Source organism: Colletotrichum siamense, assembly GCF_013390195.1.
Source record: "Colletotrichum siamense strain Cg363 chromosome Unknown KSG_Cg363_contig02, whole genome shotgun sequence".
NCBI lineage: Eukaryota > Fungi > Ascomycota > Sordariomycetes > Glomerellales > Glomerellaceae > Colletotrichum > Colletotrichum siamense.
This window is the reverse complement of record NW_023501015.1, coordinates 3,239,827-3,266,182: the sequence shown is the minus strand read 5'-3', so window position 1 is coordinate 3,266,182 and position 26,356 is coordinate 3,239,827. Positions and strand designations below refer to the sequence as shown.

The window sequence follows — 26,356 nt, the reverse complement described above, 5'->3', positions numbered from 1 at the left end:
GGTGATGGTGGGGTGGGAGATCGATTTTTGGAGGAGGCAGTGAGACGGGCGGGCGGGCGGGCGTTGGCGACGAACTCGTGGTCTCGGTGACGGCGGTTGGCGCAAAAGGGCTTGTACGATTTCGGTCGGAGGCGTCAAAAGCGTCAACTAGGCGCGGCAGACCATTTCATGGTTTTACAAAATGCCCAAGGGAGTGTTGTGAGACGGCGGCCGTGGTGCAATTATGCAGTGTATTTGGTGTTGGCTGTGCGGCGGCGGCGGCGGCGGTGGTGGTGTTGGTCGTTGTCGTCGTCGTGGATTCGTGAGCGACGTTATGGCAAAGGCCCCGCTACAACCCTATGCCTCTAGGATAGAGATGCGCGCGTGAAACAGACTGGGCGCCGCCGCTTATGAGAAGTATCGCAATCAAGACGGCGTGGACAACGACGAGCTCCCTAGGAAGAGGCGTGAGGTTGACGCTGCGTCTAGTGATGCGTCGGCGGCGTCGTCGGCGACTAACGGATCGGGAGATGCAGCTGTCGTCGGTGGTTAGGCAGGGGCAGGAAGTGATGAATGGATACCTTACCTACCTACCTAGGCACCGTGGGTAGGTACGGCAGCTCATCTGGGCTCCCCTTGACCGGACCTAAAGTGCCTTGCCTAGGTACCTACCTACGGTAGGTGGAGGTGACCGGGAGGTACCTGAGGTACCTGAGGTAAGGTAGGTAAGCACTTGAGGAATCTTTAGGCATGCATGGAAGTGGTGGCGCTCCAGCGGTAGAGGTGCCAGCCCGGCTGAATGTCGGAGAAAAGGGCATTACCTTACCATCCGGGTACCTACGTACCTACCTACTAAAGCTGCTAAGATAAGGTACCTGAGGTCAATAGGCAAGGTAAGTACCTAGGTAGGTACCTAGGTGATGGAGGTGCTCAACCCCCCCCCCCCCCCCCCAGACCCCTTCCATACCATCTAAGGCCAGGCATATCAGAATCAGGTTTGTAGGTGGGACACAACCGGTGTTTGGCACCTATCAACCAGCTTACAGATACACACTGAGGCATCACTGTGACAGCTTGTTGCCTTGGAAGACGCCCCAAACCCACGGATACGTAGGTGAGTTAATTGAGTCAAGGCTGAGGTGACCTTAGGTAGGTAGCTGGAGGTCAAACAGTCAGAACAGTCAGAACAGTCAAATATGTCAGCATCTTTGCAGAGACAACACTGGAGTACACACTCAGTCAAGCCGAACAGAGTGACGGCCAGACGAAAGGGCAATGACTGGCAGGCGCGGAGCGACCTGCTCGGGTTGGTTGGCCTGTCTGTTACAGCCCTCCACTCCCCATTGAAGAGGCACGGCATGGTCTCTGCCTACAATGGGACAGCTCACCGCGGCTAGAATTGAATCGCTTTGTGTCTTTATTCCCTCTTTTGTCGGCTCTTGCTCCGGCCAAACCGCCGTCTTCTCAGCCTCATTCCTTTGACCGCCTGTTTCTGCCAATCCAGCCACGCCCCTAGGGCTCTCAACAGAGTCGTCGCGACTCGTCCACAGGTCCACGGGTACATCCAAATCGAAATAGCCCTTCGGGAAATCTCCGTCCCGCCCAACTTCAAGCCTGAATCGCGACACTGTTGCATTCTCCCTCTTCGGAGAGCAAAACCTCGAGATGGGCATGTCTTTGCCAGAAGTCCGGACCCCAAATGATGTCACTCGCGACCACCTTCATCCTGCCGCCAAAGCCGCACTTCGAGAACCCTGTCCCTCCCGCAAAGTGAAATCGGTCCTGACTGAAGTGTTGCACTCGCTGCAACAAACCACGCAGACCTTGGACCAAGAAACTCTCCAAAACACCGCTGCCTTCCAACCGTCCCATCCTTAAACTTGGTTTCTCCACGCCCATGGTTGCAACAGAAGATGTGGCCGACCAAGGCGCTTCGCCAACGGCATTAAACTGGTAAATCCAATTTCACTCATTACAAGGTTGGTGAATTATCAGCGAACTAGCACTAGGTAAATCAAGTGTACCTGAGAGCTAGCAACTGATGGCTAAAATGCTGTGCAGAGCAGAGCTCCACCGGGACTACAGGACTCGTCATCCAACACCCCTTACCTTATTTCATCCTCTCAGTCGCCAGCACGTGACAAGTGACATTCGCGAAAACATATGGTATCAAAGTACATGTCAAAGATTTCTATATTCTATATAGCTTTCCCTTTTGACAGGGCTCGCCTAAGCCCTACGCATACATATGCGCACGATTCATCTACATCGTGGGTATGGCGCAAAACAATCCCCCTCATTCAACAAAACTCCCAGGTATTCTTATATGCCTAGCCAAAGCTCCATCTCCCCTGAGCTTGCCGCCTTTCATTGGTCATGTCCATGCTTTCTAATGCTTCACAGCGATAAGACGAAAATATCAGCCCGTTCCTATCTTACGGCTTCCGCCCATACGCCACAGCATTACTTGCTGTGCGAGGGGAGTGCTGTGCCGTTGGCGTTGGAGGCAAAGTTGTATGACTGAGCCAGACGACGCTCCTCGTTGCGGCGAGTGTTGACGAAGTCGGGGTAGTTAAGCGTGAGCTCGACGGCACCGTTCACAATGTTGTCGGCAGCCTCAACACCGAGCATGAACGAGTGGTCCTGATTGCCGACCTCGTACCTCCAGCTGCCGAAGCGGCCACGGGAGTAAATGTCCAAGTCCTGAAGCTTAGGAAGGAGGTCCTTGAGGACGCCCTCTCTCTCGAGCGAGGGAGTGGGGTAGCCGTGGTCGAAGCGGCGGTGGTATGTGGAAACGATCTCGTCCTCAGGCTTGATCATATCGGTGTTGATGAGACCCTGGATGCATTGCTCGAGGATCTTCTCCTGGTCGACAGGCTTCATGGAAGACTCGGAAACCTCCAACATGATGGACCAGTAGGGGCCTTCCTTGGCCTCGGTAGACTCAGCCTTGCTGCCGTTGGCTAGGTAGAGGGTGGGCAGCTTCTTGCTGTCCTCAGGCTGGTTGTACGGAGAGTAGTTGGAGAAGATGGTGGCGCGGTAGAAGGGGCAGTTGTCCTCAGGGAAGTACAGCCAGCACTTGTCGCCAATGCGCTCAGGGCGGGCGCCACGGAGACCTACACCAATAACGTGGGTAGTAGAGTAGAAGAGACCCTTGGACAGGCTGACAAGCTCCTGGTTGCCCATCCTCTCAACGAGCTGGTCTACGTTCATGGTAGAGACGAGCTTGTTGTACTTGACAGTGGTGCCATCCTTGAGAGTGACAACCTTGCCCTGAGCGTCAACCTTCTCGACGGAGCCCTTCTCGCCCAGGCGGATCTTATCCTGAGGCAAAGTGTTTGCAACAGCGATCCAGATACCACCGGTACCGTCGCGAGCGGGGAAGCGGAAGGTGGCGTTAGGACCCCAGTTACCGGCGACCTTGTTGAGGACGACATTCTCGGTGACGAGCTTCAGGTTGGGAGCAGCGACACGCTCTCCGAGCCATTGGCATTGCATCTGAGGCACAATTTAGTGATCTGACGTGCTTGATACATCCTAGTTTGCTTGAAGCTTCTTACCTTGGTGGTAGGAACAGCCCAAACCTTGTAGTTGTAAGGGCGCATGAAAATATCGGCAACGCCCTCACCGCAGTTGCGGAGAATCCACTCGTCGAAGTCCTTGGGCTTGGTGTTGGCGACGCGGCACTCGAGGGCAGCGTCAATAAGGCCGTTCATGCATTTGACCTGGTCCTCCTTTGGCAACATGGAGATGTTGTTCTGGAAGGGGTAGGGTACCCAAAGGCCCTTGTAACGGACATAGGAGATACGCTGGTGGGTGAACCAGTCATCGTCCTTGGGTAGGGCCTCGTCGATGCAGTCGTCGAAGTACTTGTAGTGGGAGAAAATGACGTGACCACCGACATCGTAGAGCTGGAAATATTCTGGTCAAAAGGCGTCGGCGCAAGGCTGAGCAAAGCTCGCTGTGTAGGAAGCACTTACGAAGCCCTCGGGGGTCACATCGGTCGAGGCAAGACCGCCAGCCCTGTCGGCAGAGTCAACGAGCAGCCATGAGGGGCCGTTCTGCAGGAATTGGTCAGTATGCGCATTCGAAGTGACAGGGGTAGGTGTGCAATCTGGCGGTGAGAACTCACGATCTGGTTGAGACGCTTCGCAGCACCAAGACCGGTCGGGCCGGCGCCGATAACCAAGACATCAACGTTACTGCAGAGGGGACGGTCAGCAGGAGTTCTTTCAATTGGAAGTCCCATGCATGCCTCAAGAGAGGCCGTGAGGTTCTGGAACGAGAACCAGCGATTCGGGGGAGGCCAGAAAGGCAGAGAAGATACTCACATGTCAGCCATGGTGGGGGTTGTGGAAGTAATGATGATGCTGCAACTTGGTACTGGAAGACGAGAAATGACGCAGCAAGGCAATGCTCTCGTAGGTCTGGCGACGGCACAGCTCGCGAGATAGCAGCGGAGGGATATTCAAGAGCAATTGAGACTCGGGAGGAGGTGAGGGAGTTGGCAGCAAAGAGGAGAGGAGGAGGGAGGTCGCGCGTGGCAGCAGTCGTGGCCGTTGCTGTAGATATGGGTTTCGACTGGTTCCAAAGAAAAGGGGACCGACTGCTGTGATGGAGGGGCCAAAATTATTACTTGGGACAGGGGTAATGGCGGGGCCCCCTGGTCATTGCTTTCGAGGTAGGTGAGGTGTGCTGGAGGTGCGGCAGACCCTTCCACCCTTCCTGTACCGCCGTAGGACGGTCGGGTCGGGAGCCGCAGGAACGGTGAGATGAGGCGTTGTGCTTATGGTGGTGTTGGTGGTGGTGGTGGCCCGCTGACGGATGATAAGATGCCACCATGGCGAACTACCAGGCTGGGCAAGGAAGTTTGCTACGTTCACAGGTAGACACCTAAGGCAGGCATTCAAGCATCACCACGACACCAGCAACCATCCGTCCATAGAACTGGTGCACTGGCCGCATAGTAACTAAGCGTGTTCCATGCCATAAGGTAACTATAGGTAGGTGAGGTAGACATCGACATGTGGACGGGAGGCTTTTGTCAGGTGTTCTATCTGGGCAAGGCGAGGTGCGTGTGTCGTGCTAATTAGAGGCATCTTGAAATGTCTTGGCGGTGTCTAATATACCTACTACCTTACCTACCTGTCTATCTGTCTATCCGTCTACCTGCCTACCTGCCTGCCTACACTTTGGGTACTTACCTGAGTACCTAATTGTTTCCAGGGCAGCTTCTCGACTGATTTCGCACGAGCAGCAAGCCAAGTTCCGAAGCCAGCACAGAGACTAGAAGGCAATTGGGACCAGGGCACATTGCGACTGCCGATTTACCTACCTACCTTACCTGCCTTACCTGCATTGCACTGCAATTTGGACTGCGACGGGGAACGCAATGGCGAGGCCCGGCAGCAAGCTGTGTCCCCATGCCGGCCCCCCTTGCGCTGCTTCCGCTTCCGCTTCCGCTTCCGCCTCCCTTACTTATTATTATCCTCCTCTCTTTCGACCCTGCCTTGCCCTGCCCTGTCGACAGCCACATGTGCCATGCAGCGGCGGACGAGGGCTGCAATGCGGTTGCAGAAGAAACAACCCAGAAGCAGCGGCGATGCAGGTGTGCAAAAAGAGCCATGGATAGGTAATGTGTGTGTTTTGCAGTAAGGGGGTGCCACAGCTGCCAACCTTAGGTACCTTAGTAAGGTGAGTGACCTGTGTACACCCTCAACAGTGGAGGCCGGAAGCTTGTCCAGCCAGCAACCACACTGACACCACAATTCCAGCCTCCCAATAGCGGCACTTACGCTGTACCTTACCTAGGTGCCTTAGGCAACGGAACTTGTAGGCCCACCTGTGGTTACAGACTTGCAACTGCGTGTGCGGTTGGTTTGAGGCGGCAAAGTATCCATCCGTACCTTACCTTAGGTACATAGGTACTTGTGAGATGTCATGTAGGGTGCCTTGAGCAAACGACCTACATAGATGATACGTGAGGTGGGAAAAAGAGAGAGGGAAAAGGAAAAAGAAAGAAAAAAAAAAAAAAAAAAAAAAAAAAAAAAAAAAAAAAAAAAGGAGGGGGGGCAAAGAAAGACAGGAGAGGGGAAGGGAGAAGGAAAGAAAGAAGGAGAACAAGACAAAAAGAAGTAAAAGGACGAGGGAGAGAAGCACGGGTTGTCAATGGACCAGACAGACGCTTGGAAACAGAAACACCAGAATCCCTCAGTTGATTGTGTGAAAGTCCCTGGCGACGGTTCTCACCACGCTCACTTAGTCAACCAACTGTCAATTGTTCAATCTAGCATCATACCAGGTCGGCTTTTCTGGTGGGATGAGAACGGGTCCCTCCACTCGAGTGAGCTGCGGTCTGGTCTGGTCTTTTCCCTCTGGGCCGTCAGGAAACTGGGAACTGGAGAGGCCTGTGGAGGTTGCTTGCCCTCGCTTCCCCAAAGACTCGAGGACACGTTCCCAGAATTCCTGGTTTTCCCTGCCCCATGGTCCATAAACCACGTACGCACACACACCCGTCAACCCGTTCCCATTGCACTAGTAGGGGGGCGTGGAACCGAAGATTTCCTGCCTGTCCCCGTCCTCATCCCCGCCTCAGGTCCCAGTCCCAGTCCCAGTCCTGGCCTTCTCCTCCTGCTCCTCATCAATTACCCTCACGGTCCATTGAATCAATGAGATGGCTGGTGGATTCATCATCTACATTCTACCAATATAGAGCAAACAACCTACCTACGCATCCCACGCATCGGGGGAAACAAAACACTCGCCCATACCGCACTGGGTGCCCGGATCACCGTTCAATTTCGTTCGTCCATACCTCACTAATAAGTTGGTGTACATCCAGCCTTCCGGTTTCCGGCGTTGACATGAAGACAAACAGCCCCATGGCCAGTCATCATTATAATTGATGAAGCTCCAATCTACCCTGATGCGACATGCCCCGTCGCGTTGCACGCCTGCCCTTTCGTCCCGACCCTGACCTGACCTACCCAGGCAATCATTTTCTGTGACAGACCGCCAAGCCGATGGAAGGCGGCTGTTGACCGCCTCCTGGACAGCAGAGTCGTTGGCAAGAATTCCTGCACCAACCTCGAGGGAAAGGAAGGTATCAACGCAACCTGTGCAAGGTTCCTTGTCTTCCCGCTGTAAAAGCAAGGGACCCGAGTGGTCCATCCCGTCGACACCCTTGACACGTCCGCCCTCCATACGCAGCTTGTCATCCAACCATATTCTTTCAATCAATGACTCTGGCTATCGGTGCTCGTTACGGGGCAATGATTTGCTGTTGTAGATCTTGACTGCTCCTGAAGCCATCACCTACTAACTTGACCGCTGTCTCTGCAACTTGGTGCCGACACCGCTTCCCCGTTGACAGCAAGCGGCGTAATTCTCGTCTAAAACATCAAGCCAAATCACGCCTGTAGCTGTGCAGGAGTGGGTTTGTTGATGTGGCTTGCACTAATATTTTCTCATGTCCCGAGCCGAACCCACTGCCAATTTACACTCACACGTTCTCTCGCCTCCATTTCCTAGTCTGGCAGCTGTTTTCCGTCATATCGCTCAGACTTGGTGGGAGCTACATCGCTGTCAGCGTGTTTTCCTGTTTGCGTGTGCCGCCAGCGCTCAATATCCTACCTACCTAAGGTACTTGAAGGTAGGCACCTCACTTAAAGGTAATGGAAGGTGCCTTACCTACCTAGGTTAGATACCTTACCGAACCAAGGCCTGTTTGGCGCGACCGGTCGATGGAGGTTTCTCTCGTTTTGGCTGTTGTCCGGGACTCTAGGCAGTCCACGTCAACTTGTCTGTTTGTCTTTTGCGTGCTAGAGAACCATCATGGTGACATGGAGCAACCCGCCGACCTTTCCTCTCTTCAGTTTTTCAATTTAGTTTTTTTTTTCTTGGGCGCACGAGCAAGAGTGCGAGAAAGAGTCATCCATCCACAAAACAAGTTGTAACGACCTGGAGGACTGGACCCTGCCCAGCGCAATCTCTTAAGATTGAACGCAATCCCACCTTCACTGGCACTCTGCAGCTGACCATCGATCCATGATGCAAACCAAGCTCGATTTGTTCGGTTGTTCAGACCACCAACCCCAGAGTCCAAGATCATCAGTCATGCGTAGAATTGAACGAATGAACGCCGGCTTTGGTACGGTTTCGGTTTGGCAAGAAGTCGGCCATTCCTCCAGAGTACTGACTGAGTCGAGTACGCGGCCTTTGTTGACTTGAGTCGTCGACGAATTGATAGGACCGAAACAAGTTACGAATACATATTGACGTTGGCGTCGGGACATCGGCCGCCAGTCAGACTGCCGGAGCCAAATGGAACGGCGGGTGCGCCGTTTGTGCTTTCTGTGTGCTTCAGTCTCCCCAGTCGCCTCTGCCCGCACATTACCCAAGGAAGCTAAGTTCAGAAATCAGAGGTCCGGTATCTTAGATGAGGATGGTAGTTGGAAACTTGGAGCTCCAATCGCCTGCTCGGGACCGGGGGGAGATGAAAAAAAGAGCCCATGTTCCATCTGCTCATTTTCATCAACCTCGTGCGTCGCCAATCAAGATGTGGACAGGGATATCGTTGTCTCCCGCGTTGGTGCAATGCGGTCTGCATCTCGCCTCTCGGCAAGAGATCGTCGCTCGAGAAATTGATTTCGGCCTTTCTTATTTTCTGCTTGCTCGTCGTGCCATGCCTGGGCTTGTCTTGCCGTTCCGTGCCATGCCCATCCCCCACGAGGGCAAAGGAGAGGGCGAGGGCGAGGTCGAGGACCCGGACCAGGACGCGGTTGAGCTTGTTGGTGAAATGAGCAAGGGTAATTCACTGACAACAGGGGTAGTGACACGCGGGCCAGATGCCATGGTTTGAGCGTCTGGCAATCTACAAGAAGACAAACTTCCCGCCTGTGTCCTCCGTCAGTCAGATCCTGGCCGTTGTCGTCACCGCTGGGTCGACGGGTCCCAGTTGGAATGTTGATGGAGTACGCGGTATCCGTAGACCGAGTCAATTTCGACCCGTCGGTAGTTGTTACAAACAGACGCCGTCCTGGAGCCCCTGCTGCTTCTTTGCGCTGGTGATTGACATTTGTATCCCAATGCGGGATTGCCCCTGCCGCTAACCTGCGGAGCAGAGTAGCGAATGAGGCTGTGACGGCCGATCACCAAGATACTAACGAGCCCATCGGCCCGTCAGTGGTGGTGCTGGTAGCAGGTGCTGAGTACTAATGAGAGAAATCAGAGTTGAGTAGGTAGCCTGCTGTCAGCGAACCTTGGTACGGACATGCAGAGTACGGATAGGCATGTTTGTGAGCGTGCGTGTCTTCCCCACTGCGGCGAGGAAGTTCTGTCGAATGACGGCCGATTCCCGGAACGAGACAATTGTTCGAGAGGCCAGCCCGGCATCCTTGCAGGGATAAGGGCTCCATCTCATCAAGACTCTGAAACAGACAAACTGGATCTCTCTTGTAGATCGGTCGGGTCGGTTTGACGCGCCGCATGAACCTCGACTTGGTCAGCCACTGATTCAGGACGCATTCCAAACAGCCATTTCTATTAACAGTAGCATCAGCTGAAGAATATGGCGGAGACGTATGCTGACAGAATGCTTGGTGTCGAAGTCGTAACTTGTAAGCCCTCTGTGGTTGTAAAGGAGGAAGGATTGATTGGGTATTATGCAGACTTTCGTCCGATGACCGAGATACAGGTTGACGCTTAAACCTGCCCTTCAGAGGGATACTTAGTCATTGTACCTGCTGTGGTCAATAGAACGCTGGAAGTGCAACCTATTAGTACCATACTCGACAATCGATGTCGACTCAGCAAGATCCGATGATGTTGACGACCGCTGACTTGCGTCTCTTCAAGTCGTGCTCTACAATTTAGAAACGCAGCCAGCGACAGTTGCAAGGCAGGCAATGGATGCGTGCAGCTCCCACTGCAGTGACCCGAATTGCATGCCACGCGCCACGGGTGGGTTTTGGCCCGGTGGTATCCGCACAACGGCATGGCTTGATGCGGCGATTGTGGCAGCCACGCAAGACCCGTTCGGAGTAAGGCTGAAGTGAGACCTGGCCGAAGACGGGAGATGGAATGAACCTTTCACGGGCCCGAGAGTCTCGGGCGATGACACTTGAAAAGGGAAGATGGAGCCCTACGAATGAAGGCGGCAGCCTCAAAGTATCACTCCCGGGGGGCATGATCCAAGCGGCCGGTGCGCACGATCTGGTGTCTGCGAGAACCAAGAGGGGTCGTTGAGGCAGTCGAAGGAGCCGGGCGGGTGCGGCGTGCGAGGTCGTTGACGGCATCCCATCTACGTATTCTTACTTTAAGTAAGGCGGCAGCTGTGCCGGGGGAGGGCCTGAAGCATCGTACACCAACCCTCGTCCCGGCAGCCGTTTCCCGGAACGTCATTGCCAGTATCGACGCGTTCAGCCAGATGCCTCACGGAATCGGTCCGCAAAGGAAGGGTCTCTTCGAAGGAGCTTCAGCATCATAATCAGCACCTCGCATTTGGCGTTGATATCAGGCAGGCAGGACGTCAAGGGTCCCACCCAGTCACGACTCATGGGAGTCGCTGGCGATCATGAATGCCACTGGGACGGCCTGTCATTGTCTGTCATGAAATTGGAGAATTGCCAGTCACAGGTAAGGTACGGCGAGCCTCAACCTCGGCCGCGAGCATCAGATTAACTCTCCTTGCCGCCACAGCGACTCCCTGTAACCAGTAGGCAAAGCAAGCGCAGGTCTGGAGTTGATTGAGTCCGCACCTTGCGTTAGTCTTGCCACAGCTGCAGCAGCTCGAATGTAGCCAAAATAGGTTCGGAGCAATTACGGGCGAGGGTTTCTTTTCTTCGCTGGCCCTTCTAGCTTATTTTTGTTCGGCCGTTTGCTGGTGATAAGGTAGGTAGGTATTTGACGGCCATGGATCTCGATAAGACCTGGCTGGGCCGGGAACGAAACGGGATCTCTGCCAGGCTAGAGAGATGGGGAGAATAGATAACATTGCCAGCCGCACGAGGTGGAAGGCAATTTCTTGGGCCGGGCCCTGTTTGTTTGCCGATGCAGGCATTGTTCAACCATGCCACGTTCACGTCCACAGCCGCGGCGACATGAGGCGAGGCGACGCCGGGGAGAGGCTCCTTTGAGAGGCGAAACCACATGTGCGGGCCGCTGCTACCATCCAGTCATCAAAGACATCTATGCGAAAGGCGCAAAGGGGTCGATGAGCGTCCATGTTGTTCCGACCTTCCAAGTTCCTGTGTTTTATCATGTAAAGTAATATCACGGGGGGTTGACTTAGTGGGACTGTAGATGAAGAGGTGGTGAAATGCCAAGGACCAGAACGTGGGTGGGCGGGCAGAGCTTGATTTGCGGCCCCTATCCAAGATTGGCAGCACTAATATTAGGCCCATTGCAGCCCCTGAGAGGGTGGCGTACCACGGTGGTCCCCTCAGAGTGGCTCACGTACCAGATACATTCGGTCAGCGCTCCGGCTGGCGTTACTTGCGACCTGTCGGGGGCTCTCAGGGCCCACTCCGTCAAGTATCGGTGACTGTGCATCGATGCAGGTCGGCAGGTGCCTCTACTGGGTCCATTGTCTGTCGCATCCTGGATTGGGCGGGCTTCATCGCGTCAACGTGAACCTCAATTTCCAGAACCAGACCGTGTTCTCTGCCAGAGCAACAGGAGAAGGTCGCCTCTTCCCAGCTATCCCAGAACCTGGTCAATCAGTTCGAGTGCAGGTACCTCACAAGCAGGCAGGAAGGGTAAAGGAAAGATTGTCCCTCTCGTCCCCCTTCCCCCTTCCCCTCCTCTTCCTGGGTAGCACTTTTTATTTTTATTTTATTTTAATAATTGCCGACACATAGGTATCTATCTTGCTGCACCTGCACCGCAACCCCGACTAAGCCTCCCACACACCCCTCCCACTCTCCTCCTTTTCCCCCCCTCTCCCCTTCCCGGAGGACAAGGACCAAACACGTAGAGGCGAACTAAGGCGAAGAAGAAGAAAAAAAAAAAAAAAAAAACCTCCTCACCCTCAAATAGCCTCCTTTTTAAACTCGATCCCTCATAGTCCCGCGCTACCAAAGCCTTCCTTTCTGGTTCCCTTCTTCGTTTCTTCCCTAGCTACCACCAGTTGCAACCCCAAGCCGTGCTTAGCCAAGGTTTAGTCGCGGCTCAGGCCAGAAACCGGTGTCTGTTACCATTTACCCCTGGGACCCCCGAATTGCATATTGTTAAAGTACCTGTCGCTACCCCACGACACCTTTAACGAGTGCTTGGCCGTCCCGTCCGCTCGCTCGCTCTCGTTTTGCGCGTCCTGTCCTTTTTTTTTTTTTTTTGGCATCTGAGCTGCATCAAATTGCTCCGCCAACACCAACATCACCGCCCTCACCACCTTCACCACCGTCGACCCTCCACCTTAACCTCAGACGTCCTTCTCATCACCGTGTCCTCTTTCCCACCACACCGCATCATCGTACCGACACAATGGGCGCCGACGAGAAGACGCGCGTCTCGGGCGAGGTCCCTCGTGGAGAAAACGGCTCTATCTTGCCCACGACGAACCCTGACCTCGAGAAGTCCCAGCCTCCCAAGGCTGCCATTCACCCTGCGCTATACGTCATGTAAGAAGGAACCAAATAATTGCTTTGTGAAAAGTAGTGGGCCTTCGCAACGTTTTGCTGACTTGGAATCCCAGCGTCTGGATCTCTCTGTCCTCCTCCGTTATCCTCTTCAACAAATGGATTCTCGACACCCTCAATTTCCGTAAGCCAGATCTCTCTGAGAAGCGATCACCGCTGACAAGGCTAATCGAGCACAGGTTACCCGGTTATCCTGACGACCTACCACTTGACCTTCGCGACCATTATGACCCAGATCCTCGCGCGCTGGACTACTGTTCTAGATGGACGCAAGTCGGTTAAGATGACTGGTCGTGTCTACATGCGGGCCATCGTGCCTATCGGCGTGTTCTTCAGCTTGAGCTTGATCTGTGGCAACCTGACCTACCTGTATCTCTCCGTTGCCTTCATCCAAATGCTCAAAGTAGGAATTCCATGCCCTGACATTCAACACCCAACCGCTAACAATCATAGGCCACTACACCCGTCGCCGTTCTGTTATCTGGATGGGCCCTCGGCGTCTCCCAGCCCAACCTCAAGGTTTTCCTTAACGTTTCCATCATCGTTGTCGGTGTCATTATCGCCTCGATGGGAGAGATTAAGTTCGTTTGGATCGGTGTCATTTACCAGATTGGTGGTGTCATCTTCGAGGCCCTGCGGCTCACCATGGTCCAGCGCCTGCTCAGCTCTGCCGACTTCAAGATGGACCCCCTTGTGTCTGTCTACTACTTCGCTCCCGTCTGTGCTGTCATGAACTTGGCTGTTGCCCTCGTATGGGAAATTCCCAAGGTCAGCATGGAACAGGTCTACAACGTCGGACTCTTCACCTTCTTCTTGAACGGACTCTGTGCCTTCTTGTTGAACGTTTCCGTCGTTTTCTTGGTAAGTGTTTGTGCACAGCAAGGAAACATTCACGTGCTTACCATAATCAACAGATTGGCAAGACCTCTTCTTTGGTCCTCACCCTCTGCGGCGTTCTCAAGGACGTAATGCTCGTCGTTGCGTCAATGATGATTTGGGGCACGCAGGTCACCGGTTTGCAGTTCTTCGGCTACAGCATTGCCCTTGGCGGCATGGTCTACTACAAGCTCGGCTACGAGCAAATCAAGGGCTACATGGGCGAGGCCGGCCGCCAGTGGGCCGATTTCGGCCAGCGCAAGCCCATCTTGCGCAAGCTTAGCATCATCGTGCTCTCTGCTTTTGTCCTCTTCACGCTGCTTGGGGGCCTGGCACCCACATACGCCCCCGAGTACGACCCCCACAACCTGATCAACGAAGTCAACAGCCATTTCGGCAGCAGCAGGGCATAGGCTACAGGATAGACGCAATTTCCTTGGCCTATCATTTCCTACTTGTAAGCGTAGAGATGTGACGATACCAGATTCTCTTCCGCGACGAAATTACCCTGTTCGGAGTACATATTACGAGCTTCTCTTCACCCTGCGCCCATTGACCCCATTTCTTTTTAATCCGGAGGAGATCGGAACGTTTGTTTGGGAAACTACCCCGTGTACAGCTATAGAGCAAAAGCGCAGAGCGCAGAGGGTCTAGGTTGCATGGGTCGCATCATGAAGTTCTAATCTGATGTACTCTAGACGGCGAAGGATATAGACATGTACGTACGCAATGATACAAAAACTTGAACCAAAATGTCTAGGGCATCTACATGCAGTGTGCATGCCGAGACGCAATGTGGTGGTATGCCTCAAGAAGCCCAAGTTGGAGTTTCGTAAACCGACTGCTGATTTCCCCCCATTTTCGATTTGCACTCAAAAGCTCATAGAGTCAATAAAAGTATAAGGTAGAAATAGCCACGACGTTGAAGATGATGATAAGAGATAGTGACGACTGCAGAGTCGTTAGAGCCACACAAAGTATGTGTGGTTGCTTCAGCACAGTCATGCTGGAGGTGGCCTCTTTGAAGGGGTTCGATATTCTACGGCGAATGCTGCTCCGTTAAATATGGCATGGAGCTGTACCCAAAATCCCATCTTGCACCAAGCCTATGCAAGCTTTCGGCGTGCGCCTGCCGCGGCTTGCTGCAAATCATTGGAACACAAGTGGTCGACCTTGAGCTACCGAGACAGTTGGATCGGTTAGCAAGCGCGTGATGAACCCCATTCACGAACGATGAGAGACTGAATTTGGCTTGAGGTGTTCATTTTCATTGATCGTGGCCGTCTCCCACGGCCGAGGGCTGAATTGTGCCCATCAGTCATCAAAGACCTTTCTATCACTCTCTTCGGTCACAGTAACTCAATCCACACCTTTTGAGGTATCACAGGCAAATGTCTTGATTTCAATGGTTTCTCATTGGGAGCCCTTAAACCGAGGACCTCAGATGCCAATTGATGCTCTTTACAAGCCAGCCCAACTCCCCGACCTGTTGACGATTGCAGAAACGGATTCCCTTTTTAAAATCCTATTGCGAGTTAGCCAGGTGCTCATGCGCATTCGTCACCCTTGAACCGAGGCGATGCCATGCACAATGCCCTTGACGGGCGGTAAGGTATCACATACTCAGAGGCGTGAAGAACCATCTGTTCTTGCCGCTCGTGTAACGCTCCTCCAGAACCTTCTTCACCGTCTTCTTGGCGTCCTCACGCTGGGTGACCTCCTTGAAGGTGTCGTTGGAGACGACGCCCTTGAGGCCCTCAAGCTCAAGAGTGTAGCGAGTGGGCATCAAGTGGTTGTAGTTGACAAGCTTGACGAAGGGCTTGATCTTGTTGCGCTTCTCCTGGCGGGTCTTGGACATGCGGCGGGTGATCTTGGAAGGGTAGCGCTCGATTCCGGCGACGAGGGCGTGGCCGAAGGGGTGAGCCTTGTTGCCGGAGTCGACAGGCTGGATGATGACGACCTAGAAAAGAAAATTCGGACGTCAGTACTGTCTGGTCTCGTATCCACGTTGAACAGCAATTTCTCCCAGTCGAGCGGTATTGGAAATTTCAGCGTCGTCGTCGGGGTCGTCGAATGAGATTTGATCGATCGCAGTCTCCTCTTTCGTTTCGTCTTCGCGATGCATGTCCCCCACCCAGTACCTCCTATCTTCGTCCGGCGACGTGAAATTTCCATCCCCCTCGACAGGAGGGATTGCGTGCGCTGCTCGCAGATATTCGAATGAGTTCGTACCTTCTTGCCGGCGTAGCGGCCGTGGGTGATGATGGCGACTCTGCCGACCTTAAGGAACTTCATGGTGACCTGCGTTGTCGGGGCTTTGGGCGTGCTGAGGTGAGATTGTCGACGGACCGCTTGCCTACGAAATGTTCGTTGTAGCGCGAAATTGAAATTTCGTCTGCGACGTGTGGGTGATTTTCGACCTAAAGGCACGTGCTTAATCATGTGACTACCGAGTCGTCCAGGCTGTCCCGTCCCACCCCACCCGCCGCGGTCGTGTCCGAGCGTCTGTGCTGTCTCTGTAAGGCAATACCTAGGTAGGTAGGTAGGTACCTGGGCATGGCGCCTTGGGTCGGCGTTCCATTGTTCGCACCAGTTCCCGAGGCTCGATAACGACGACGTACTACATTTCTACTCGCACTCTTTCCACACTAAAGCACAAGGCGATCCCTTCTTGCACACAATGGCCGCCCCTCCAGCCTACATTATCTCAAAGGTCGCAGACCCCGTCTTCGCACTTGTCATTGGTCTTGGTGCTGCTGCCACGCGAATTAATCGTGAGGAAAAAGAGAAAGGCAGGACGACTCAGGAGACTATCGCCACTGCCCAGAGGCATGTTATTTCCTATTGCTGAATAAAATAGCTTCGGCCTCTCTTCGTGGACTGGACTGACCCGAGCATGTGTCACACAGGCGACTAAGAACCTCAAAGTTTTCCTCTTGAATCTGGATTTCTGCATGTCACGACGAGAGCTCAAGGGAGAAAACGCGATGCACAGCAGTACAACATGGTTCATGGAGACGCGGTCTCTCGCGGTCTATATCTGTGTATCTTTAATCACCCAATGAAGGACCGTACTCCTTCTTCATCGCCTCTCGGACCATCTGGCCACACAGCTTCGCCGTTGGGTTTGTGCTGACTGCCAAACCTTTGGCTATGTCATTCCCATACCTGCCGCCCAAAGCAAAGTCGCGGGACGCCGCCTCTTCGAATTCAAGTTTGCTCCAGTTTCTCTCACGTCTTTCCTCATCCACTCGCACCTTGAAGCGAGGCACCAGCTTTGCGGTCGTGTGGTATATGGCTGCTCGCTGTGTATAGGCAAGAGACAATGTCTTAGCCGCTTGGGGCGACATGGCGCCGTAAATTGTACGGGGTGTCAGAAGCACGATGGATCTCTCAATGTCTTCCAGGGCGACCTTGGCTTGGAGGCTCATTTCAGCAACGTCAGGATGCTTAACAAGCCGCTGACTGGTTGCAGGCGCCTCTGCCAGTAGCAAGGTGTCCCCATAAAGGCGTCGAAGTGCCTGCACACGGTTGTTTCTGGCGCTGGCATAGTTGGGGTACTCGGAGATGAAACCCTCCAGCTTCGACAAGAGGGCCCTGTACTCCTGGACTGGCTCAATCGCAGTCTTGGGTCTCAAGCCAGCCATTTGGAGCTCCAGCTGCTGCATAGACAGGACAATCTCCCTCTCTTTCTGGATGACACGCTCGTAGACGGATGTATCGGTGATTTGAGGGTCTCGAGGAAGCGACGGATCGAGCAGAATGTTGGCTGAGGGATCGGATTCAGGATCTTTGATCTTGTCGAGCACATTGACGTCGTGCTGGCTCAATCCCACGACCGCCATGGTTTCGGTATTTGTTGAAAGGTAGCTATCAATCCCGAAGTATGCCGTTCGTCTTTCGCCTGGGGGGCTGGCTCAGAATAAGTTGATAACCTGTTGTTAGGAGAGGGTTACCCGAATGGCCGACTGTTTTTGAACCTCGCACTGGATACACTTGACAATTTGCGCGGCAACTCTAGGAGACTTATCAGACAATGGTGCTGGAGCGGATGCAGCGGGTAACCGAAGCGCGTCTGAACATTCCGCACATCAACGGCTACGGAAGGGTTTCAAAGGAGAAGCGATAAGCAATGCCGTCATTTGTAGTGGGTAACGCGCGCCCGCACGCACACACACATTGTACCAACCCTCGGTTTACCAGAGAGTGACGGAAACAGCGGCTGCGATTGCTATAGCTCTGACATCCTTTGTTCCTGGGCAAGGAGGCAAGTACCAGTTGGGATAGCGGGCATAGCCTGGAGCATCCGAAGCATGGTGGGGATCGTCAAGCCGCGCCGCGCCCATGGTCCGGCCAGGGACGGCTTATCTCGGCTCACCACGGCCATCTGCTCGGCCGGCGAGTTTCCGCACGCGATTACATCTCAACATGCACGGTTCTGCTCAACCCGCCGCCAACCTCTCCTTCCACTTTCGGCACCATCTGCTAAGGATCGAGGCGAGACCAGGATGACGCCCAGCACGAACGTGTGCCAGGTCAGACATTGGATCAGAGGAGACCCGACCCCGGAACTAGCCACTAACAGGCGTTGGATTTGCTGCGTTTAGAGCCGCCCAGTATGCGCCGTGGAATGCAAGGCAACACAATAACCCGGTGCTTATGAGCGGAAGTCCGTCCGTGGGATACTGGTTAAGGTTCATCAAATATACCCTGTTTCCAAGTACTTATATGGAAGACGGTGCGCCAGGCATGACCACATCCATTCCCTTTCGCTCTCTCACGCCGACATCCGTTGCCAACATAGAATCGATTCAGAAGATCTCATCACACGAATCAGCATCCATTCATATTTACACTCGTGACATTAGGTCTCCTCCCCCCCCGAAAACTGCTGAGTGTCAATGTCCCCTTCTGCACTCACAGACTCCCCGCCACAGACCGCCGCCTATCCGGCATCGACTGACCTCGGCGATGGCCTTGCAGTGCAGCATCCGCCGCCCAACTTCCGGGGCTACGACCACGTAACCTGGTGGGTGGGCAATGCGAAGCAGGCTGCTTCTTACTACAATAACCTCTTTGGGTTCAAGACCGTCGCGTACAAGGGACTTGAGACTGGCAGCAGGTACATCTCATCATACGCCATCGCCAACAACGACGTCCGCTTTGTCTTCACATCCCCCGTGAGGTCTTTCGCCCACCTGCCCGAGGATGAGCCCATCTCTGACGCGGAGCGCAAGCTCCTGCGTGAGATTCATGCTCACCTCGAAAAGCATGGCGACGCCGTGAAGGACGTCGCTTTTGAGGTCGACAACGTCGAGGGCGTGTACAACAAAGCTGTCCAGGAAGGCGCTCAGTCGATCCAGCCCCCTACCGTCCTTACCGATCCTGACCATGGCGATGTGTTTACGGCCGTCATCTGCACCTACGGCGATACCACCCACACCCTTATTTCTAGGGGTAACTACAAGGGACCATTCCTTCCTGGCTTCCGCGCCGCAAAGCCATCGGCTTCCTCCATTACCCTACCTGTGGCCCCCTTGGCCCGCATCGACCACTGCGTTGGCAACCAGTCCTGGAATGAAATGGTCGCGGCGTGTGCCTTTTATGAGCAATGCCTTTCCTTCCACCGCTTCTGGTCTGTGGACGACTCTCAGATTTGCACAGAATTCTCCGCTTTGAACTCCATCGTAATGTCGTCAGCCAACAACCTCGTCAAAATGCCCATCAACGAGCCGGCTCCCGGCAAGAAGAAATCGCAAATTGAGGAATACGTCGTGTTCAATTCGGGGCCAGGTGTGCAACACATTGCCCTACTTACTCCGAACATCATCGAAACCGTGTCAGCAATGCGTGCCCGCGGTGTAGAGTTCATCGCCGTTCCTTCCACATATTACGATACCATGCGCCATCGACTCAAGACGGAGAAACGTAACTGGGAACTCAAAGAGGACCTGGCCACCATCGAGGCCCTCAACATTCTCATCGACTACGACGAGCAGGGCTACCTATTGCAGTTGTTCACCAAACCGCTGATGGATCGGCCTACTGTCTTCATTGAGATCATTCAGCGGAACCACTTTGAGGGCTTCGGCGCCGGTAACTTCAAAAGTCTGTTCGAAGCAATTGAGCGCGAGCAGGCCGAGCGTGGCAACTTGTAAAGCATGCTGCGTTGGCGCGGAAAACCCTGCCTGTCGCAGCACAACAGGGCAGGGGATGATTTCGAGCTGCGAGGACTGAAATCCACAAATAAGGAGGTGATGGCATTTCTTCATCAGCTAAGCATCGTAGCATAGGCTTATTATTAAATGTTTGCCGGATTGTATCCGCGGCACCTTCATCCGTTCTCTCGTATCATGTGCCAATCCTCAAGTACTATCGTAATACCCTCTCATGCGTCGACAGCCATTGCCGTCCCGTTTATCTGATGCTCTTGTAATCCATTGGTCGCAAAAACATCATCCATCCTCGCTCCACGGGTTCCACTTTGACAGCCGGGGCAATTATGGATAACCTCATGAGCGTATACATCGCAGTCGATGCAGAAGTGGCTGTTGCACACAGTGCAGGCATATCGACCGCTTTCGCTGACCCCTTTTAGCTCAGATGGTGCCACTGGGGTCGGAGCCATTGGCGCTGTTGTAGGCACCCCGTCATTGTCGTTCGCTTTTTCCTTGTCCCTCTTCTTGGAGGCCCTAGGCGGTTCTGGGAAGGCCGTGAGACAGGAGTAGCAGGCCTTGGAACTTCCAGCCTTGGCCCAGGGTACCTCGACCCAGTTTCGGAGTGGGAATAGATGATGGTACGAGCGAGCGAGGTGAGTGGATAAGATGAGTGTCAGACCGCACGCTGGGCATTCGATGGGTAGACGACACACACGGGTGCTGCAACGAGTGCAGAGGTAGCCTTCACGAGCGGGCTTGTTGTGGCAAGCGCAAATGGCGGTGGCTTCACCCCGAACGAGTGTTCTTGATGGAAAACCCATCATGAGCAAGGATGCAGTGCTCTGCGCAGCGGTGCGGGTGACGGGCGGGGTGGTGGCAGCGAGGAGTAGATCTCTGAAGTGGGCATCGTTCATACAAACACTATACTGAGTGTCATCACCGGAGTTTGTCCGGCTGCAAAGCTCGGCACAGATGGCAACCTGCGCGGCAAGACCGACGACAGAGACGCGGATGCGATCGGTTATAAGAGAAGATATCGTTTCGTGAATGTCAGCAGGATCGGAGGAGAGCAGAGCGCCAAAAACCACGAGCACCTCGCGGGTGCCATGCGAAGGGGCGTGACTGTGATTCAGCCAGTCAGTGGATGTTCCAAAACAGAAGAGCGGGAGGAGTTTGCACGTACAAAAGTGCACCGCGACACATCTCAAGGGCGTTCTGTAAGCTGGGGTTGCCTGATGGGTCTTGCCCCTCGAAGGACTTGAGCTTCTCAAGGTGGTCGGTGGGGTTGCCACTCATGTCGCTGATTCTAAGAGCAACACCATCTCGCATCCCAATGATTCCAAGTTGAGAGATAGGATTCTGCTCGAAGTACTCTTTGACGAAATCTGCCGCGTATGCCCAAGTGACGCGGTAGCGATTGGGTAGCATATCCTTCTCTGTCATGGCGAATGACATGTCCAATACGAGTACCAAATGCCGAATAATTCCTCGCTGGAGCGGCGTCGTATCTTTGAGCAGCCTCCTTCGCTTTTCAGCCTCAAGACTTGCACCAACCGCCAGGCTGCCGTCGGCGCCCTCTGTAACTTCCTCCCAACTGCGCTTGACGTCCTCCCACCGCGCCTTGGAGTGCCCACTCTTGCCTTTCTTGCCACGCGCTTTCCCGGGTTTTCCGCCTGCGCCGTTGCCGTTGGTTACTCGATGATCGTGGAGATCGTCATCGGACATGTCCTCGACGTACTCGCCGTCGGAGTCGGCCATGATAAGTGGCGTCGGTCGGGATCGCTAGCCGGAGGGATGTTTGGGTAGTTTCGGGGTGCGTATGAGCTAGTGGATTTGTATTGTTTATTCTCATGGAGATTTCGGGGTCGATACTAGCGTTCGTTTGAAAGCCGAGCACGAATGCCGCACTTTTTCGCGAGTTGTCGTTGTTGGATGGAATGAGCAAATAGGGTCGCAAGGCTGTGGCGGAGAAGATCGCAGCCTCGTAGTGTAGTCTAGGCCCTGTGCTGACCCCAACAGCCAATGAAAGCTGGCCTGGTGCACGACCCTTGCCAGCTTGCTTCACATGCCCGAATTCCATGTTGGCGACCCTCAGCGTAGACGTAATTTAAACCACTAGTGAATTTAGTGTTTTCCTTCGCATCCGTAATCACTCTTCTACTGCTTTGCATCTGCGCCTATTATAGGTCTCTTGTGTTGTCTGCCCACCGCTGCCGGAATTAGGCACGTAATGATTCCTAGGTGCCAATCTTCGTCGACGGGGCTTCTACCTACAAAGTAGATAATGCAAACGTCATCGTCACAAGTCACTCCCGGTCTAACATGGAAAGTGTCCCGACATGCTTCAATATGTCAATTCAATCATTCGACCTCTTATACATTAGTCGCTTCGTCAGGGTATAACTGCGTAAAATATCAAAGGCCATGCGCTGTACAGTAATCGACAGGCGGGGGGGCGTCCGTCATTATGCATCCAAGCGAGACTAGGGGAAACTTTTACAACCACCCTACTGCCATCTTCGCACGCAGCTCGAGAAGACGCCGTTCACTACTCTCATGGCAGCGCATCAGGCAGCCGATCTGCCTACCACCGTGTCCAAACTCCGTCGATGGTTGGGGGAATCGAACTATTAAAAAAAAGAAAAAAACCAAAAAAAAAACCCGCCATGCGTGTCTCATGCGTTCAAATCAAATGTTCGTGCGAATAGTCTGCCCTCAATGGTCATTCGTGAAAGAGTGTCTGGAAAAGTGTGCCCAAGAACCCGATGGGTTGTCTCTCCAAGATCATGACCGCATCGCGGTCTGATCTTCTGCTGTCGTTTCCTAATAGTTCCTTCGGTGCATTGTCTCCCGAACTTTGAGAACCACCAACGTGCCTGGTCCCAGCCTCAACGCCAGAGAGCTATGGGTATCTTAGTTGGTAGGCTGAGATACGGCGGGATTCTGAGGCAATCTTCGAGTCGCGATATCCGTGGTGGGCATTGCCATTGGGGTGAGTGACCGTCGGGTTGCTATAACATCGTTGAGGCCCATCTATGCCGGGCCCCTCTTCCGACACAGTTCGTATTTCCCATTATGAAGATGGCGATGAAGCTCGAGGCCCTCGGCTCCTTCTTGACCTGTCAATGAGTGTCCCTTATCTCTGCTCTAAGGGTATGCGTTTCCGACAGGCATTGGCCAGTCGTCTTCGGTGATGCTGGACCAGAAGATCCATACCGTCACGACGGCCAAAAGGGTGAAGAGCGTTTCGAAGAGGGCGCCGTCAATCTTGCCCGAAGTGCCGTTGCAGATATGGGAGCTGACAACGTAGTTGAAAATTTGGCCGATGGCGAATAGCAACAAAGCAGCCGTCAGGTAGATCATAGGTCGCATCTCGCCAAGGATGCGAACGACGAGTATGGCCTCAAGAACGAAGAAGGCGACGAGAAAGACGAGAGGTGCCAATTGATACAGAATGTAGAGAGCAATGTGGCGGTTGGGGGGCGACTGGTAAGACGAGTCCCAGTATCCGGTCCAGTGGAAACCAGTATCGAGTGTGATGTATAGCGTGCCGCCGAAGAGTATGAAGGCGGAACCAAGGATGAGACCCATAGACAACGGCGTTCCATCGTCGACGATTTGGTAGCCAACAACAGCATTGAGCATTAAGATCCAAGTGGCCGCAATTATCAAGCCAATGTGAATGCCAGTGAATGCCTTGGCATGTGTTAGCTTACGCATCTCACCGTAGAAGATTTGGCCGTAACACTTACGATTCGAACACTATCAGCCAGAGGAAAGTCTCCAACGGTGAAAATCTCGCATAATTGTAGGATACTAAATGCGACCAGGAACAGTTGCATTTCCCTAAATGGTAAATCAGTACTTTTGGTTGCAAAAACGGAGCACAAGCGCGATGCGCAAACACTGCCGGAAGCTTACCTCCGGCCTACAGCAGCCTTTTTCCGCTCTGATCTGAAATACAAATAACCTGCCGTGAGGATGGCGATGAAGCAAAGCAAAATAGAGCCTAGGTTGCCCAGCTTGCGACCACCACTGAGAGGAATTCCTGTCAATTGGCAACCGCCCCATGGTCCGTCCTGGCTGTGATTGTCGGAAAGCACCTAAACATGTCGTGTCAGACTGTCAACGCACGCCGTGTCAGGGATGGAGGCACAAGCTGTGGTACTACACACATTGCAGACGGGCAGCGTTGAATCCCGGCAAAAGTTCTGTGGAAATGGTCAGCATGAGCGGGAAGCTAGACTGTTCAAAATGCCACCATGCCCAGCAGAAAGCTTTCATTCAATGGACGGAACCTACATAGAAGTTGCCGAATTGTGTCGAACCCATTGTGACGGACGTTTGCGGTTGGGTTCAACGGCTGAAATGCTAGTGATTTGAACTTTTTTCCCCTTTCGACACAACGGTTCGCCGACCGAGTCGCGTTGCGGTCAAACAGTGACTTCGATGTTTCGATGAGGCGGCTTTTGGAGCTAGTGTTAGGGCTTTGTTGAAATCTTGGTCATGAAGCCTCGGACGAGGTCGAGAACGGCAAATGGTAACGTCGTTCGCAGTGCAACCCGATCCTCCAGGATTGTATAAAAAGATATCTGAGGAAGGTTGATTCAGTCTTTGTACTGTTGGGTGGTCGGTGGTGGTAGTGGTGGTTGTGGATTCTCCCTCCTGGTTTCGAAGTCTCGTATTAAATTTTTCACTTTAAGGCGATGCGACGACTTTCCCCCTCTTAACACGACACTCGCGGCGCGCGCTCTCTCCCTCTCTCTCTCTCTCCCTCTTTCTGCCTTTAACCAAGCCGCCGATGAAAGTAGAGGGTAGGCAAGAGTCCTAGACGAACCCGATACAACGCAAGGCGAATGGGCGGGGGGTGTTGGGTCGATGTTGCGAAGGCGACGGTAAACGCGAAGTAGTGGCGAGTGCACTTCAGTGGTCCAAGACGGCCAGGCAGAGGTATGCAAACCGGGTGCAGCAGGCGCAACGGACGGGACGGAAAAGGCGTAGGAAAGAACAATAAAAGCGGCCGCAGTGGGCAGCGGGACAATATAAGCCAACCTTGGAACTTGGTAGGGAGTGGAGGCCTTTGGGACACCTGGTCGTGGTACGGGTTCTCTTCCAGTAATAGGGCCGGGATGCTAAGGCAGGAACAGGGACAGGAGCGACTGGCCAAGGGGCCTGCCCTTGCAACCTTCGACGCCCTGCCATGCGACGAGCAATTGACCTCAGCCGTGGAAGATTCACGAGGATGGGAGGGTGAGAGAGACATGGAAAGACGCGGAGGAGGGTGGGCAGGCACGTTGCGACATGGTACGTGCCCCAAGATACAGGGCATGGCGCATCAAACTGGAAAGAGACGAGGGTAATAAAACGGATCCCCCGCCTGATGACGCTAGACCTACTGGCGCTCCCGACGAGCGGCTGCACGCGTCATGATTGGACGATGCATCTTTGGGACGACGGCCTTCCAAGCATGCGAACACGATTGGTGGGGTCTTTCCCAAAAGTGTAATTTGGCAACCCCGACTACCCTGTCAACCCTGTGTGAAGCTTCTTCTTCTTCCTCTTTTCTTCCTTTTTTTCTTTTCTTTTCGGTGCTGTTCCCCTCTTCCTCTTAAATTCCTCTCTCTGCTGTCGTCGCGCCCCGTCTCTGTCTCCCAGCAAAACTCAAGGAAATCGTTGATGCGCCGCAAGCCCTGGAAAGTAGTGTGTACTGGATCAGGATACGGATACCGCTCTTCCCTTCTTCCCGTGCTCCTTTTATCTCGGTACTGTGTTCTGCCGTCTATCGCTCATCAGGGATCTGTGACTGGCGCTGGTAGGGGCAACGGTGCAATTAAGGTGCTGCAAAAGACGATGCTCGTCCGATGTTGCTGGATGAATGAGGAGCATACAGCAAGTGGTGGTCAACTTCTAGGTATCTGAGGTGCAGCTTGAGCCGCCACATTGTGGAGGAGCTCGCCTCCGGGTTGCATCCTCATTCCTTATCCTTACCCTCTTCGCTTCCCGTCATGACGAGACTCTCCCCCCCATCACCTCGGAACCAACCTCAGCATTTTAAGAAGTCGCAATGCAATGCGGGTACCGTGTGGTAAGGCAACGCCGAAACCCCCGGGAGCTTGAGTCGATTCGCCTCTCCACTGCTAATTCAACCTCTCGCAAGACCAAATAAGAGCAGGATCAACGGCAATGGCTCAGCAAGGAAAAAGCAATGTGAAGTCGAGGTAACATGTCCATAATTTCATAGCTTTGTTATGCGCCATGGCCCATGATTGACAAGCTGGACCTGGTGTTGGACCGTCGGCCACTACGGTGCACTAACACGACAAGTGTAACACACCATGCATACCATGCCATCCATACGTTAGCTTCGTTTTGTTACCTTCATTTCCCAGTCGTCCACTGATTGTGGCCAGAGACTGACCTTCTGGCCCTGGTTCTCCCTCTGCGCTCCCTCTACATATCTGGACTTGCCGCGACCACGAGCTCGTCCTGGTCCAGCACCTAGTCTCCCCGGCCTGTACCGGCCCCCAAGACCTCGGCGCCTGTGTCACCACCTAGGTTTATTATGTCCCTGCAATTGTATCACGTCTCCTCGCTACTTTCGGGCGAGACGAAAACATTGTAGCACCTGGTATCAACCCAATCCGAGTTCTCGAACCTGCCATACTACCTAAGTATATACTGGTAGTCGTGAAGCATTATTGGATCACG

General features: G+C 53.7%; 6 protein-coding genes across 6 annotated transcripts; 2 read left to right on the top strand and 4 right to left on the bottom strand.

The window, feature by feature from the left end:
* Positions 1–2,442: 2,442 nt before the first annotated feature.
* Positions 2,443–4,321, bottom strand: CGCS363_v002825 (uncharacterized protein; the record flags this gene model as incomplete). The annotated part of the gene is made up of 5 exons (XM_036634674.1): positions 2,443–3,477; positions 3,540–3,890; positions 3,960–4,040; positions 4,112–4,181; positions 4,311–4,321. 5 exons carry the CDS (start codon positions 4,319–4,321, stop codon positions 2,443–2,445), a joined length of 1,548 nt encoding a protein of 515 aa, XP_036499415.1.
* Positions 4,322–12,459: 8,138 nt separating this feature from the next.
* CGCS363_v002824 (putative sugar phosphate/phosphate translocator) lies at positions 12,460–13,903 on the top strand (the record flags this gene model as incomplete). The annotated part of the gene is made up of 5 exons (XM_036634673.1): positions 12,460–12,596; positions 12,671–12,738; positions 12,794–13,017; positions 13,068–13,475; positions 13,529–13,903. The coding sequence occupies 5 exons, from the start codon at positions 12,460–12,462 to the stop codon at positions 13,901–13,903; spliced, it is 1,212 nt and encodes a 403-aa protein (XP_036499414.1).
* A 2,637-nt stretch (positions 13,904–16,540) lies between these two features.
* Ttc36 (Tetratricopeptide repeat protein 36) lies at positions 16,541–17,335 on the bottom strand (the record flags this gene model as incomplete). The annotated part of the gene is made up of 1 exon (XM_036634672.1): positions 16,541–17,335. One exon carries the CDS (start codon positions 17,333–17,335, stop codon positions 16,541–16,543), a length of 795 nt encoding a protein of 264 aa, XP_036499417.1.
* Positions 17,336–18,391: 1,056 nt separating this feature from the next.
* CGCS363_v002822 (4-hydroxyphenylpyruvate dioxygenase) lies at positions 18,392–19,648 on the top strand (the record flags this gene model as incomplete). The annotated part of the gene is made up of 1 exon (XM_036634671.1): positions 18,392–19,648. One exon carries the CDS (start codon positions 18,392–18,394, stop codon positions 19,646–19,648), a length of 1,257 nt encoding a protein of 418 aa, XP_036499416.1.
* Positions 19,649–19,878: 230 nt separating this feature from the next.
* On the bottom strand, positions 19,879–21,406 carry ssl1 (General transcription and DNA repair factor IIH subunit ssl1; the record flags this gene model as incomplete). The annotated part of the gene is made up of 2 exons (XM_036634670.1): positions 19,879–20,770; positions 20,832–21,406. The coding sequence occupies 2 exons, from the start codon at positions 21,404–21,406 to the stop codon at positions 19,879–19,881; spliced, it is 1,467 nt and encodes a 488-aa protein (XP_036499419.1).
* Positions 21,407–22,795: 1,389 nt separating this feature from the next.
* CHS7 (Chitin synthase export chaperone) lies at positions 22,796–23,980 on the bottom strand (the record flags this gene model as incomplete). The annotated part of the gene is made up of 5 exons (XM_036634669.1): positions 22,796–23,344; positions 23,401–23,494; positions 23,570–23,751; positions 23,824–23,859; positions 23,951–23,980. The coding sequence occupies 5 exons, from the start codon at positions 23,978–23,980 to the stop codon at positions 22,796–22,798; spliced, it is 891 nt and encodes a 296-aa protein (XP_036499418.1).
* Positions 23,981–26,356: the final 2,376 nt, after the last annotated feature.